At 37.9% G+C, this 13,811-nt stretch overlaps 1 protein-coding gene across 2 annotated transcripts in view; it reads right to left on the reverse strand.

Annotated features, from left to right (window-relative positions):
- Oatp26F (Organic anion transporting polypeptide 26F) overlaps positions 1–13,811 on the reverse strand; it is a 59,939-nt gene that overhangs the window by 1,419 nt on the left and 44,709 nt on the right. For both annotated transcript variants that reach the window (XM_011148000.3, XM_011148001.3), the window contains 5 exons: positions 4,690–4,811; positions 3,916–4,179; positions 2,458–2,659; positions 2,195–2,345; positions 1,409–1,791 (listed from right to left, as the gene is read on the reverse strand). In XM_011148000.3, the coding sequence (XP_011146302.1) occupies positions 1,409–1,791; positions 2,195–2,345; positions 2,458–2,659; positions 3,916–4,179; positions 4,690–4,811 (1,122 nt within the window). The remainder of the gene's footprint in view (positions 1–1,408; positions 1,792–2,194; positions 2,346–2,457; positions 2,660–3,915; positions 4,180–4,689; positions 4,812–13,811) is intronic.

Raw genomic sequence — 13,811 nt, forward strand, 5'->3', positions numbered from 1 at the left:
GGTAGAAGCGAGCAAGTCACTTGCTTTAATCAAAATAAATAATTAATTGTTCGTATCTCCGGCAATATTAATTTTTCGACCCATGTTTATTAGGACTTTCTACCTCCATTTTGTAAGTTCTGTCTGCCTTTAAAATCCAGAATCCCTTTTTTAAGAAAACACTCCCTTTTATATTTATATTGTTATATTTTATATTATTGATGAGATGAAAAATAATGATTGCCCGAAACACCCTAAAATTCAACCAGTCTTGTCTCTTATCAGCGCTGCCGCATGATGGCATGATTACGATAACTTTGGCCCCTCAAAATAAAAGTGACTTTTGGAAGCGCTTTTAACGAGGAAAAATAATAAAAAAATTGTATTATCAATATTAACACGAGAAGAATGGTAAGAAAATTCTAGATAAAACTCCCGTTTATAGGAAAGACATTATCTTTATACAGGGTGTCCGGGATCTTTTGAAAACGAAAAATTGTGAAGATTAATCAGATGAAATTGAGAAGAAAAGTCAAGTGCCATTTTGCAAAAATTGCAATAGTTATGATTGAAAATGACCACATTTAGAAACTCTTTTAATTGATAAGTTAAAAATTTGCATACTTATTTGCAAAAAAGTAGAGGACTTTTTCGTTCAAAATAACCTAATTTACAATTATATGACGGTTATTATGTCTGGCGATAGATATGAATATATTGGACTTTGAGCCCAGAATTTCGAACCTGTCGCTAGGCACAATAGCCGTCATATAATTGTAGGTTAAGTCATTCTGAAAAAAAAAGTCCTTTACCATTTTGCAAATTTTCGAGCTATCAATTAAAAGTTTCTAGATGTATTATCAATTAAAACCTTCTAAATGTGGTAATTTTCAATCATTAATAACTTAACAACTATTGCGATTTTTGCAAAATAGTATATGACAGTTTGATCTGATTAATTTTCATTAATTTTTATTAATTTTTCGTTTCCAAAAGATCCCGGATACCCTGTATATCATTGAACATTATTGAAAAGGTCCCCTTTTCCAACCAACAACACATAACCATATGCAAAGATATAAGACGTTGGGTTAGGTTAAGTTAGGTTTCTCTTGAGGGAGGGAGTTAGCTTTTTGTTGGGGAGAGGCCGAAACCTTTTGTACGTCAGTCAGGAGGGTCGGTACTATAATACGTAATACGTATATGCCAACATCAAGACCACCGGAGGTGCCTTCCCTAAACGAGCGTTTCACCTAAAATCTCCTTACTATTTTTCTCGTGTTAATATTGATGATAAATTTTTTTTTATTATTTCTCCCATGATCTTCTTGCTAAAAATACTTGCGAAAACCGCTTTCATTTCGAGGGGCCAAAGTTACTGGGCGTAATCTCCCGCAGCCGATATACGTGAATCGCACGAGTGGCCAACCTGCTCATGTAGTAATTGTCGTAAACGAGACACGCTCCGCTGTCTTCGCACGCTTTGTTCCACAAGATGCACGTGTCGTCTATGAGAGCGCCGAATATCATGGGCGCTGGTATCGTGCCCAGAATCCGCACTTTGATCCACTGTATGCCCAGAGCGAAGGATCTCTGGTCGTCCCGCACGACTCGCAGCGTAGACGAGAGCGCCGGCATCGTGCACAAGAAGGTCATGAACATGTTGCAAAAAGCCAGGACGATGAACAGCCACAAGTGCGAGCACGTGCTCGAGCAGGTAGTGTTGACAGCTTCGTACGGGACGACGTCGCCGGCGTCGCTCGTCGTCAGATTCATCGCCGGCGCGTGGATGCAACTGCAATTCGTGTATATCTGCGACAGAGAAAGAAACGTTTCCTTGAATATCTCTCCGCTCTCGGTACAAAATCCACTCGCGGATGCGAGTTAGGTCGAGACCAAAGCTCCATCGTCTACCCGTCAGCTCTGACCGGAACGAAAATGCAAGACGTATATCGCGGACCTAACAATGATCGATAATTCATTTAGATTCGACATTTAATTTAGTTCGATGATTAGTTGGAAAAAAAAATCACTTGGAGATGCATACCGTGTGCACGGTTCACGCGTTTAACTCCAGTCGCAAACATGAAGAACGTAGCGAAATGGATCATCTGCGCGAAATTAATTCTCTGCGCGAGAGATAGGCAGTGCTGAAAAGAAAATGACGTGCGACGCAGGACGACTTGAACATGTGTATGCTGGGGGACACACTCACCTTCACGTCGTTGATCGGCGTTTCCCGATAACATCCGGCGTGACAGGGTGAATAATACGTGATCCCATCGACGCCGCATATGGGGTCGAACTGCGATTTCGAACAGCCGCAGCCGCTGTTGCAGACGTTCTCCAGAGATAACGCGACCTTCCTGCGGTAATAAGATACCATTTAGCGAGGGAGAAGCAGGTGTAACGAACGAGCCAAGTTCCGCGGAGCGATTAATCAATCGTTGCCACGGACTTTTGTTAATTGGCACGTACTTGGTGGTATTTTGATACGGTACGGTTAATCCGGCGAAATCGAGGTTCGGACAGTTGAGGGCGAAGCATAGCGTGAAGACGATACAGGCGGCTGTGGCTAACAGGCAAAACTTGAGAATACCGGAGCAGGGCAGGTTGAAGCGTTTTATCAGATAGCCACCGAGAAAGGTACCACCGCCCCCAGCGGGTACGGTTACCAACCCTGAAAGGGGGAGGAAACCGCTGTGTCAATATAAATCTTACCATAGGCAACTGTGTCGAAGTTTCACTCGCCGCAGCTTTGCGCGTTACATTGTTTTAAGACCGGTGTTGCATAGCAGACACGTCTTTTGGAATAACTCGATGCGGTTACGGATAAAAGAGAAATATTACGAGTTTGATATTAAAAGGAGAAATATTATGGATATTAAGAGAGAAATATTAGTGGTGTGATTCAGTTTTGAGGGTTTTCTTATAGAAAAAAACTGATTTATTTAAACAAGACAATGAACGAATATCTCAATCAAAATATCTTTCTTCGTTCTCTACAACATTTTCCTTATTAAATTTATCTTTCTGGTAAGAGGTGAATCCCGCGACGATAAAATATCCATTTTTCATCCCCCAGTAACAATTCGATACGAAAAATTCTTCATTTTTTGTCCGGCGATCAACGAAATGCAAATGTTCCACCAGTTCGCAATGACATTTTCCAATAATTGATGTGGAACCCATTTTCCTTCTTTGCGAATTTTCTTTCTTTCCCGTATCACGTAAACGCTTAGTAACTGTTGTACGAATGTAAATATTATATCGGATGTAAATACTATATGTGAATGCACTTAGATACATCTTAAATATTTTTCAAACATATTTTAGTAAAGACAACGAACGTTCTTCAGAATTTTGTGAATTTCAGAATTGCCAAAATATTCAAAATTTTTTTTATTTACACATTTCTCTGCATTGTATTGCAAATATATGGAATATAAATTTATTCGTTGCCATTCAAGTAATTTCCGGAATTTTAAGGTATGATGAAATTTAAAAAATACGAGGAAGATAGTTTCATGCGATTATGTAAAAAATTCAAAATCTATTTTTTCGAAACTTTAAGGACATACCGCAACCCTCCAGTCAATAAATCCCGCTTTATATATATATATTTTATATATATATATATATGGGGACACCAAAATTGTATCTTTATCTGAAGTGAGATTTTAGATAGAGATGCAAAGAAGAGAAAACTAGTTATAGTTGCAGTTATACTGTACTAGCAAACAGATACATATAAAAAATACGTAAATACCGTAACTAGACACGTTACAACCCTGTTCAAGCCGTCGCCGACCGGCGTCGACAGCTGACCCTTTCTCTACCGCGTCGCAAAGCAGCCAAACAACACAGTACGCGGGTATGCTAGGTTGTTTAAACGCGATATGATAGACTATTAATCGAAATGTCATTATTATTCACCCATCAGCAACGCGGCCGAGCTGGCATTGACGCTGAATTGATTTTCAATCAGCTTCGGCAGGAAGGCAGCGAATCCGGCAATCAGCAATCCTTCACTGGCACCTGCCAGGTTCAGCATAAAAAATGCCGGGTTGCCGAGTAGCTCGGTGAGGGCGCGTGGCAGCTCACGTATTTTGGAAAACGCTTCCCCTGTCGCCGCGGTGGACGATCGAGTCGATTTCTCGTGCGCCTCCGACACTTTATCCTTGGCCAATTCCTCCGATCCTGTTCGCATTATCGATCACGTTAAGGTGGTTCGATCGTACTTTCTAGCCGACATAGGTCAAAGTTTATTTGTAGCGTCGCGCTTGGATGATTTAAAACATTTGCTTGATGAAGATAAGAGCAAATGCAAACTCTTCTCGTGACATTTTATCCTAATTATTCTAACTGTATATAAATTCCAATACGTAATATTAGCCTGTTATCTGCTATCTGCAATAATAATGTAAACGTCTACGATGTGAAAAAAATGTTTGAGTATCTTCAGCACATTTTCAGTGATGCGGACTAAATTATCTGCGAATGTCAGATTAGATAATTAAAGATGACACTTTTCTCGATTCAAGATGCAGATTAAGATAATATACATCTGTATTTTCTAGATAAAATTTAATTTTGTGCTGCCAGAACACATTATCTGAGATTGATCTCAGATATTATCTGAGATCTGATCTGAGAAAATTGGGATTATTTGATAGACTTTATTAAATGCACGGCAATAGATGTTCGTACCTGGCAAAGCTGCCGGAAATGCTAAAATAGGCACCGCAATGACAAAGCAAATGACAGCCGCTGCCAAGAAACCAATCCACCATGCGCCAATCCAAACGTTACTGTCGGGAGTTAGCCCAATCCTGAAATTCGGTATTTTTAAGTTCCAACGCGCCCGTTCGATTATATCGACAAGTCTGTTGTCTCACAAGTAAATTATCGGAAGAAAAATTCAAGAGGATAAAAATGGAGATAGATTTAGAATTCGTATCAGCTACGTTCGGAGACGTTGACTTCCTATTTCGAGATTTCTGTTGCAACGATAATGGATGGTAGACTGGAGAACAAAACTAGACCGTCGATTAGAGTTCGCGCTACTTTTCCCGAGCTAGAGTTTCGACTTTGCATTAAACTGGCAAATTACGTTGAATCAATTGATTATTTGAATTACGTTATTAAATAACGTTATACCGAATATTGTCTCACTTTGATGCTGTAAATATTTATATACTACCGTTACCTTGACATTCCAGCTTTAAAATAGCTTTAAAACAGACTTATTTTACAATTACGATATTTAATATTCGATTATCTCAATATTAACTAACTTTCTTAACTATAAACGGAGCATATGAGATGAGCAAATATGAAACCATTGTATGATTAAGTGGATCAATGCACACAAAATAAGAAATGTTATTCTTAACATGATTATTGTTTTTTTCTTATTAGCGCGTCGGAAGATTTGCTAAGATTTAAAATATTCACAACTGTAAATTATTTGATCATTTTTCGATCAAGAGCATAATTGATTATATACTCGTATTTACGGGCCATTATTCGGCTTTTGATTTAATATTCTTGTATAAAATAATATGATAAGTATATACAGGGTGATCCGAAATTCGGAGTACAGGACATGATATTTTATGCTAAAACAAACAACTTTTTCCTTCATTTTTCCAAAATTGCGTCCGACAAGTAGTTTTTGCAGAAGAACGTGTTAAAGTTAACGAATAAGTGCTCTTATCTATGTAGCGCTCAGAGCCGGCTCGCGCGCCATTTGGTTATGTAGCCGCCTCGAAACGTTGATTTGTCGACTTCGAGGGCCACTGACAATTCTTCGAGCGTCTGTGCTGGATTTTCATCCAATAACTTCCTCGTCGTCAAATTTTTTCGGCTGCCCTGAACGTTTCTTATCTTGAACTTCGATATTACCTTCTTCGAAACGTTGCATCCATTTTCTGCACGTTTTTTTCGAAGAAGCAGCTTCGCCACGAGTGTCCAGGAAGCAATTAATAAGCTTCAGCTGCACTTTTTTCAAGTCAAAGTAATAAAGGAGCACATGTCGGGAAAACATTTTACGCGCGTTCTTTATCACCCTTTTCTGTACACAGAAACGTCTTTGTCGACTGGACGTTGTTTGCAAATGACGAGATGTATAACCTCTAAAACTTAACGGCTACGCCGCTAAAGTAACATCCAGAACCATCTGTTCCCAACGGCACGAATTAATGCAACCTCCTACTATTTCCGAGTATGTCGAATCATTTATCACACATAGGAGAGCGTGTTAAGGACAATTTGCACGGTGCTGTTTTCATTCTTCTTCGAGCTTCTTCATTCGCCAGCGTACTCGCCGGTAAAAACTTCTTCTAGACGGTAGATTTTTATTCGCTGGCTTCTAAAATTTAGAACTCGCCGGTAAACACTTCTTCTAGACGCTCGATTTTCATTCGCTAGCGTCTGCAATTTAGAAGACGTCCAATGGTCGCCGCGGCAAAGTTGGACGCATTCAACTTTGAGACCACTAGACGCCGCGTCTTTTAATTCTAGACTAGCTAGCGAATAAAAATCTATTGTGTAGAAGAAGTTTTTACCAGAGATTACCTCGCTGGCGAATTAAGAAGCTTGCTCGAAGCGAATAAAAACAGCACCCTGCGTAGAGCGTCCTTTATCAAGAAATTTAGTTGAGATGAAATTTGGACTAGTATTTGGTCGGTCGTCATTGGACAGATAATTTTAGAATTAATCATAAATCTTCGTTATGATTTATATACTGATTGGAAAAAAACAATGTAGAGATAATCAGCCGTTAAATAATTTTTTTAATTTAGTCCCGATAATTATTCAGTTCGGGAAAGTCAGCTCGAATGAGCTTGACGTAGTTGCTGAGGTCATCTTGCTGAGTATCCTTGAAAAAGTTTCAGTCAATTGTTTATCGAAAAAGTTATAAATAAAGTTATTTCACAAACACGATGCAGCTTTCTACCGAGATAGATAGAATTGTAGATGTGTGTGTGGAATTTACAAGACTTCTCGCTATATTCAAGTGTAAATATCACATTGGTGAATTGTTCAAAATTATGGCTGCGTTGTTTCCCGCCGAAGATCATCATGAACTGGAAAACATGATGAATAAATAAAAATATAATTGCAATTGTGTGTGTGAAAGTTCTTTACAAAAAATCAATTAGTGCATAAAAACAGTTCACGTATAACGGTACGCGCTAGGGAAGGGACGCGCCCCCTCTCCAAACCAAACTAACCTAACTCAATCTATATCATCGTGAATAATAATGGTTGGGTTGGATGAGTTTAGCTTGGGGTGAGAGTGCGGAGGAAAGGGTGAAGCACGTGCATGTACACGTATTGTTTTACATACACACACATCGCTTTTTCATAAACCTCTTACATTACCCATTTTTTAATGTGTACAGTGTCGGAAAACTCGTACTTATGGAACTTCCTTTTAACTTTTCAGTGAAAAATCAATGACGGCTAAAGCTTGTCAAAGATTTCTCAAGGTTAGGTCCTTGACGACATATGTCAAGATCGAGTCAAGTTTAAATTCAAATCCCTTAACCCTTTCACTGTTAGTGGAAAGTATACTTCCCACCTTTTCTTGATTCAATTTTGCGTTGTAAATCACATAATTTTGAGGAACTAATCGGAGATTTGAGTTTTCCAGATAACTGAATAGTTGTTCAACATACTCCAATAGGTTTTTATACCCAATTATTCATTTGTGATTATTTATAACAAATCACAGTTGAAAAATATGCTTATTTTAGGGAAAAATCGATTCCTCGGAGAGTATTGAATGTAGAGGTCCGAAATTTTCACCAAATATTTTTCTGATGTTGTACAAAAACATATATTTCTTTCAGTATTTTTTTGCAGGTTAGATTTTTTTTATAAACAAATATTCCTACAAAAACGGAAATTTGATTTTTTTGCACCTTTTAGTTTTATTTTCCTACTTTTTTCATTCTGTATCTCCATCTTATCCATACTATCAATATTATTTTACTCAAAAATGAATGTTTAATCTCTAGTAAGCATAAATATGCAGTATTGAACATTTTCCCACATAAATTTTTTCCAGCTCGATCGAGTTCCATCGTCTAGAATTATATGTTCTATCACGACCTGATCATTATTTCATAATAATTGGAATTTTCATTAATTTTGTACATCATGATTGTCATATTGAGCCCGCCATTTTGAATTTTACAAATCTGACTTTAGGTTCGTAATCAGCGATCCAAAAAACGTAGGACTACCAAATATTTTAATAATTTCCTCAAGGGAAGTTAATTCAGCAGTGAAAGGGTTAAATCCTTGAAATTTAAACACGGAGGAAATTGGCCACGGATATCTGGAGCGGATAAAGATAAAATCTAGCGTGACTAAAAATGCTCATTGAATACACGAAAATAGCACCATCATTGAAAAAACATGGCAGTCTAGAAATACAGGATGATCTCTTTTAATGCGCTACCTTGAGCTGTGAAGCTTATATAACTCTAATTTATTAAATTACCTAAATTACATTTGTTTCTATATATTATTACTATCGGGTATTTGCTAAATGCTTAGAGACACGTTATAATCGATTAAAGAAATGGGAGAGAAATTAAAATAGACCTTGTATGAAATAATTATCAATTTTCCTTGTCAGTGTCATTCAGGACCACGTTGCTGGAAAATTGAATCAACGCCTGTCATATCTAAAAAACCGTAAAATAGTCATAAGGTGCATAGCACATTAGGTTTATTTTTGCATTGCCAATAATTGCCAATAATTGTTGACGCTTATAATTGGCTCGATACCAATTTCGATACACGCACCCAGAGAAAAGTTTGATATTTGCAGCTATAATCGTACAACTAAATAATTATAGTCGAAACTATTTTTGGAATAAGTGTCATTATAGTGTCAGCGATAACAACTATATATAGGGTGTACCGGAAAGATGAGTATCCCGAATTAACTTAAAGGGACGATGTTTTTGAAGAAAATGTCAAGTACAAAAATTTTAGGATTTAGAAATGGATATCTAGTGGTACTTGAACTTAACCTAGAAATCAAATTCAGAGGTCGAATTAAGGTCAACTTTAAAATCGTAAGTGAAACTCTCATTTTTTATTACATCATCTTCTTCTACTAATTTATTTGACCAACTATTGTCTGAAATATTGTTTTATTTGTCTAATACTTTTTGAGATGGTTAAGAATATTTTTAAGATAATTAAAACTTGGTAACTTTTTTAATATCCAGTTTACGATATCTCGGTAACTATTTGTCGGAAGAAAAAAGTGACACTAGAGACTTTCTTTACTCTACTTGGTCTCAAGAATGTACTGTTACAATGCCCTAACTTTTGTTAACTTGATGACCTTTAAAAATTCCACAACTACCAAAGCGCCTATCTTTTTAGTATATATCCTGTATTTACGCATATTGCAACTACTATTTTTTGTTAGAATAACAAGAAGATATAGTTGAGTTCCTAAATAAACTGTGATTTAGTAGCAATAGCTACTAATTCTCCCTCATAAATAAATATTTCGGAGTTTTGTAGTCTTCACAACTCAAGCTGGCTCCAGGCCGCTAAGAAAATCGTCAAGAATCGTCTGAAGACTGTAATATTTTTCAATAATGGTGTCATCACAATTTTTTGCGCATCTACTGAGTACTTTTAATCGTGCTACATTTTATCTATACAGGGTGTCTTAAAAATACCGGAACCCTCGAATAACTTTGCAGGAGGATCAAGTTTCATGAGAAACTTTAAATATAAAAATTTTATAAAATCGAGTAATGGACTTGATGATGACCTTATATTTGACCTTAGTCATGACCTTCAAGATCATTTGGAGATCAACTTGCGTTTTTTAAATAGGAACCCTTATTTTTTATTACACTGTTTTTTTAATTAACCAATTAATTTGAACAACTTTTGTCTAAAATATTTTTTTATTTGCCTGATATTTTTTGAGATATTTGAGGAAAACTTGATAACTTTTTCAATATTTAATTTACGATATCTCGCTAACTATTTGTCGGAAGAAAAAATGGTACTAGACTTTCTTGCTTTATTAGTCTCAAGAATATATTGTTACAATAGCGCCCTGACTTTTGTTAACTTATTGACTTTTAGAAATTTCAAAATCATCAAATTAACAAAAATCGGGGCACTATTGTAACAATATATTCTTGAGACTAAATAAAGCAAGAAAGTCTAGTACCACTTTTTCTTCCGACAAATAGTTACCGAGATATCGCAAGTTAAATATTGAAAAAGTTATCAAGCTTTCCTCAAATATCTCAAAAAATATTAGGCAAATAAAAAAATGTTTTAGACAAAAGTCGTCCAAATTAATTGGTAGAAAAAGACAGTGTAATAAAAAATAAGAATTCCCGTTTAAAAAATGCAAGTTGACCTCCAAATGATCTTGAAGATCATGGTCAAGGTTAAATTCAAGGTCACCATCAAGTCACCGTTACTCGATTTTCTACAACTTTTGTATTTAAAGTTTTTCCTGAAAACTTGATGCTGCAAAGTTATCCGGGGGTTTCGGTATTTTTAAGACACCCTGTATATGTTCCAGAACCATTCTGGTGCACATCTTCTTTGCAAGATTAATGCCAATAAAATCAAATTCCGACTCGGCGGGAATCGGCGCGAATGGAAATAGCCGACCGGACTCTCCACTTGGCAAAGCAAAAATGCACAGCGAGGGGAGGTCGCGAAGGATCCGAAAGATCTGAGGTTTCACCGCGGATTCTCGTATCTGCCTATTAACGGCTCGAACTAATTTCCCCGAGCTTTCTCGTCGAGCTCTGATCCTCGCACGACACGTGCGCGGCAACGGCGGCTCGGCAGTCTCGTTTGCGCGCTTTTAATTTCGCGCGGCTAGAAATTCCGCAGCGCCGGCGGAAGCTTACGTAACTTTTCCGGCTAATTGCCCCGCTACGAGATACACCCCCTGGAAGAAGCCGCTTCGCGCTGCTGGGGCGCGACCGTTTGGCCGGACAAAAGTGCGGCAATCTCGTCGGGTTACGGCGCGTAGTGACGGGCCCGAATGAATTCGGCAACGTGTAATTATCGATCGATCCGGAAGCGAAAAACCGGCGCGGGACGGGAGAGCCTTCCGCATTTCTCGTGGGTGAAGAAGACTCGTGGGCGAGTCCGCTGCCTCTCGCCGTGGGCGTTATTTGCGAGTAAACATTAGGTGACCAAAAAAGTTCCGTCACTCCTTGAGATGTAAATAAAAATGTTTGTATATTATATTTTTATTGTATATTATATATTTAAAATAATTTTTTAACTATTTTATGTAAATGAAGTTTGTTTCATCGCTCGGTCTCAGCGAAACTCTTCAGCGAGCATCTAACACGTCAAATTTGAATTTGTTTCAATTATTGTCTTTAATTCATCAGTATCTACAATAAATTTGAGAGTCTTCTGAAGGATTCATCTTCTGAAGCGAAATTTTTCAACCCTCTCCGAGCGGTTCTTGACGTTGCTGCATTTATTTGGCACAGACATTTTGAAGAGTTGAAACATCGCTTTAAATCGATGTTAACGATAACGTTCGAAACATTAAATACGAGCAAAAATATGAAATTTATCGCTCAGTTAACACACGATAATGAGTTATTGTACACATAAAGGGTTATTCAAACTATAAAACACGCGCGAGCGACAGGACTTTTTTGATTACCTGATATTAATAGCGCCAACAAATGTCGCGTTGTATTGAATATTCGGCGATTATGGAAACACGTATGACAAACGCACATGTCGGTTCTAAAAAGAAATTAGAAATGGACTTTGCACAAAATAATTACTCGTTATCGTCATCAGTGCGTCATCCAGAACCACGCAGACATCGCACAGCGATACTGCTAGAAAATCGGATTAGTGTCTGCCAAAAAATTGAATTTTGGATATTTTTTGTCCGGCCAAAAAATATCCAAAAATAAAAAAAAAATTATAGAACAATCATAATGTGTACAGCACTCGACGGTTAAGTCGTAATTTGTCTAAAGAAGCTAAACTAAAGAACGCGCGTGCGATTGGCCGGTGGTTGACGCGCATGAAGAAGAATCCACGAGCAATTTCCCCTCCCCTTCACCGTCAACCCGAACTTGTTCCAAAATCAGTTCGGAAACTTTGGTTTTAGTTGGAAGGTCTTAAACTAACTTGGATACGTTCCGTAGTTGATCAGCTGATCAATTATCAAGATAATAGGTAGTAAGACATCTATCTATCCGTTTCCCTATCTAATGTTACAAAATTAACCAGTCCATTGATAATGGCTGATATATGAATGAAAAAAAGAAGTGCCACAACTGGTAATGACTCATACATGAGCGCCATGAATAGCTCTGCCAATTTTCAACGGATTTGTATCAAACTTGACTTTTTGGGTCGATGACTATGAATCCGGAATCAAATGTGAGAAATCATAATGGCGGATCCAATATGGCGGCGCTAAACTGCTAAGTTTTGTCAGTTTTTGAAAAATATTTATTAAGATTGATATTCCCATTCGATTTTATACAAAGTTTTCTTTATAGAAGGTTTCTCAGGTCGTTGCTGACGAGTCCGTGGTCGAAATTTTAAAATTCAAAATGCTAGATCCAATATGGCGGCTCCAAGTGACCAGCTTTGTTATTCCATTATGGAGGAAATTATTTTCAATATGTTCATGTTTTCCGGGTTGCTGAATTCAGTCGAAATTGCAAAATCTCTAATAGCGAATCCAATGTAACCTCTTCTAACGACTAACGGTGTTCTATTATAGATATTCTTACCTCCATTATTAGCGAGTGAAATATGTTGAAGGAAACTGCTTTTTTGCCAAATGGCTCTAGTAGAAACTTTAGATTTATAACAGTTATTATCTGCGGCTAAAAGAAATACGTACCAAGTTTGATACGTACTCATAACGGAATATCAAAGTTAGTCGCTTGAAACCGCCATATTGGATCTGTCATTTTACATTTTGAAATTTCGTTCCTGGATTCGCCAATATCAGCAACTCTTACAAATAAGCTTGTAAAGTACAAAATTATTCGTTCTCACCAGCTTTGCCACAAAACGTTGATTTCGGGCCCGCCAATGGACAGTAAATAGCAAAAACCAAGTTTGTAAACAGAAACAGTGTATGCCAAGCGAAGTGAAGGTCCAAGCGTGATCAGCTGATGAATTACGGAACGTAAGTCTAAGTTTTTTATAGTTTAAGGTCCACCAACCTTCTGCAACTAAAAGCAAAGTTTCCGAAACCGATTTCGGAAGCTCTGGAGAGGAATCAAGACACAGGAGATAGGAACGTTTCGGAGCGACGACGAAATGATTTGGGCAACGTTCGATCCCCTCGCTGCAAGGAGTAGGGGGGGAGGGAGGCACGCACGGGCCGTACGATGTAACCTATCGTGGGAAGGAGCTCGGGGAGGTGAGAAAGCGGAAAAAGTGATCACGCATAGAAGAGTCGTTCACCTCCTTGAGCCGCGTTTGCCGCGCTGCGTTGCCATCGGAACTTTTCATTTGCCCGCGGAATTAACCCCTTGCACTATGATTTAAGTCGCGACAGCGCATGCCAAAGTCGGTGACAAAGTTGTACCTATAATGCCCAGTTTACATAAATTGCAACTCGCAAAACGTAAATCGCACACGCAGAACATTGACCAAAACACGTGAAAATTGAATCACAAGTCTCACTTGTGTTTCCTACATTTGGCTTGACAAGAAACATACGATGAATCTTACCCGTTCTTCTTATAATTAGCCCGATATACGTACCACAAGCCTGATTTCTTATATTTGACTCGAATTCCTTCCTACGA

This window comes from Harpegnathos saltator, unplaced genomic scaffold (assembly GCF_003227715.2).
Source record: "Harpegnathos saltator strain DR-91 unplaced genomic scaffold, Hsal_v8.6 scaffold627, whole genome shotgun sequence".
Taxonomy (NCBI): domain Eukaryota; kingdom Metazoa; phylum Arthropoda; class Insecta; order Hymenoptera; family Formicidae; genus Harpegnathos; species Harpegnathos saltator.